Source organism: Octopus bimaculoides, chromosome 21, assembly GCF_001194135.2.
Source record: "Octopus bimaculoides isolate UCB-OBI-ISO-001 chromosome 21, ASM119413v2, whole genome shotgun sequence".
NCBI classification, from domain to species: Eukaryota; Metazoa; Mollusca; class Cephalopoda; order Octopoda; family Octopodidae; genus Octopus; species Octopus bimaculoides.
The window spans coordinates 16837777-16838791 of NC_069001.1; the positions used below are offsets into that span (position 1 = coordinate 16837777).

A 1015-nucleotide genomic window follows, 5' to 3' on the forward strand; every position below is an offset into this window, starting at 1 on the left:
TATATATATATATATGCATATGCATGTATATGTTACTGAAGTCGTTGTTTGTCCTAACCAGTTTGTATTTCTTCTCTTTGCAGTGCTTCAGGTGTCGCTGAAAAACAGTTTAACTGTGGTCGAGCACCAGGAGATGGGTGAAGCGCTGTCAGAACTCAGCAAAGAGGGCATACTCATTATAGGTTCCGGTTTTATGACTCATTCTTTCGAAAAAATGGGACAGTCCCATAAATGCAACATATTCCAGTGGGCGTCCGATTTACAGAAATGGGTAAGGGATGTTTTCTGTAATCCTCGGCTCACCCCCAGGGAAAGGAAAGAACGCATGGTGGAGTGCGAAAGTCTACCGTTTTTCAAAAAGGCTCACCCTCGTCTTGAACATTTCTTACCTTTGGTTATCGCCTCAGCTGTAGCAGGCTACCCACCGGGCCAACCCATTTTCTCTTTCTTCGTTTCACCAAGTCTACTAATGGAACACATTATTTTTAAATCAATTGTTTAGACATCGTCATCGACAACGACGACGACGACGACGATCACAACAACAACAACAGCAACAGCAACAACAACAACAGCAACAACAACAACAACAACAGCAACAACAACAACAACAACTACTACAACAGAAACAGCAGTAATAGCTACTATTACAAAGACAGTAACAACGACGATGACAAATACAACATTGAAAATAACATAATAATAATAATAATAATAATAATGATAATAAAGGCAATAATAGCAACAATATCAGTAACAACAATAAGAATTAAAGACGCTACTAATATCGACGATAACAACATCAACAACAACAACAACAACAACAACAACAACAACAACAACAACAACAACAACAACAACAGCAACAACAATATCAGTAATATCAATAATAGCAATAATAGCAATAGCAAGAACAATGTTTAAAACAATGTTTAGAACAACAACAACGTCAATAACATTAACAATATTACCACAACAACTATAAGCATAAAAATAGCTATAACAACACAGATAT

The 1015-nt window shown here is 36.7% G+C and overlaps 1 protein-coding gene across 1 annotated transcript in view; it reads left to right on the plus strand.

The window, feature by feature from the left end:
- Window positions 1-1005, plus strand: part of LOC106880842 (uncharacterized) — a 126478-nt gene extending 125473 nt beyond the window's left edge. The window contains exon 2 of the mRNA XM_052975561.1: window positions 84-1005. Coding sequence (XP_052831521.1) covers window positions 84-502 — 419 coding nt within the window. The 3' untranslated portion in view covers window positions 503-1005. The remainder of the gene's footprint in view (window positions 1-83) is intronic.
- The last annotated feature ends 10 nt before the right edge of the window (window positions 1006-1015 follow it).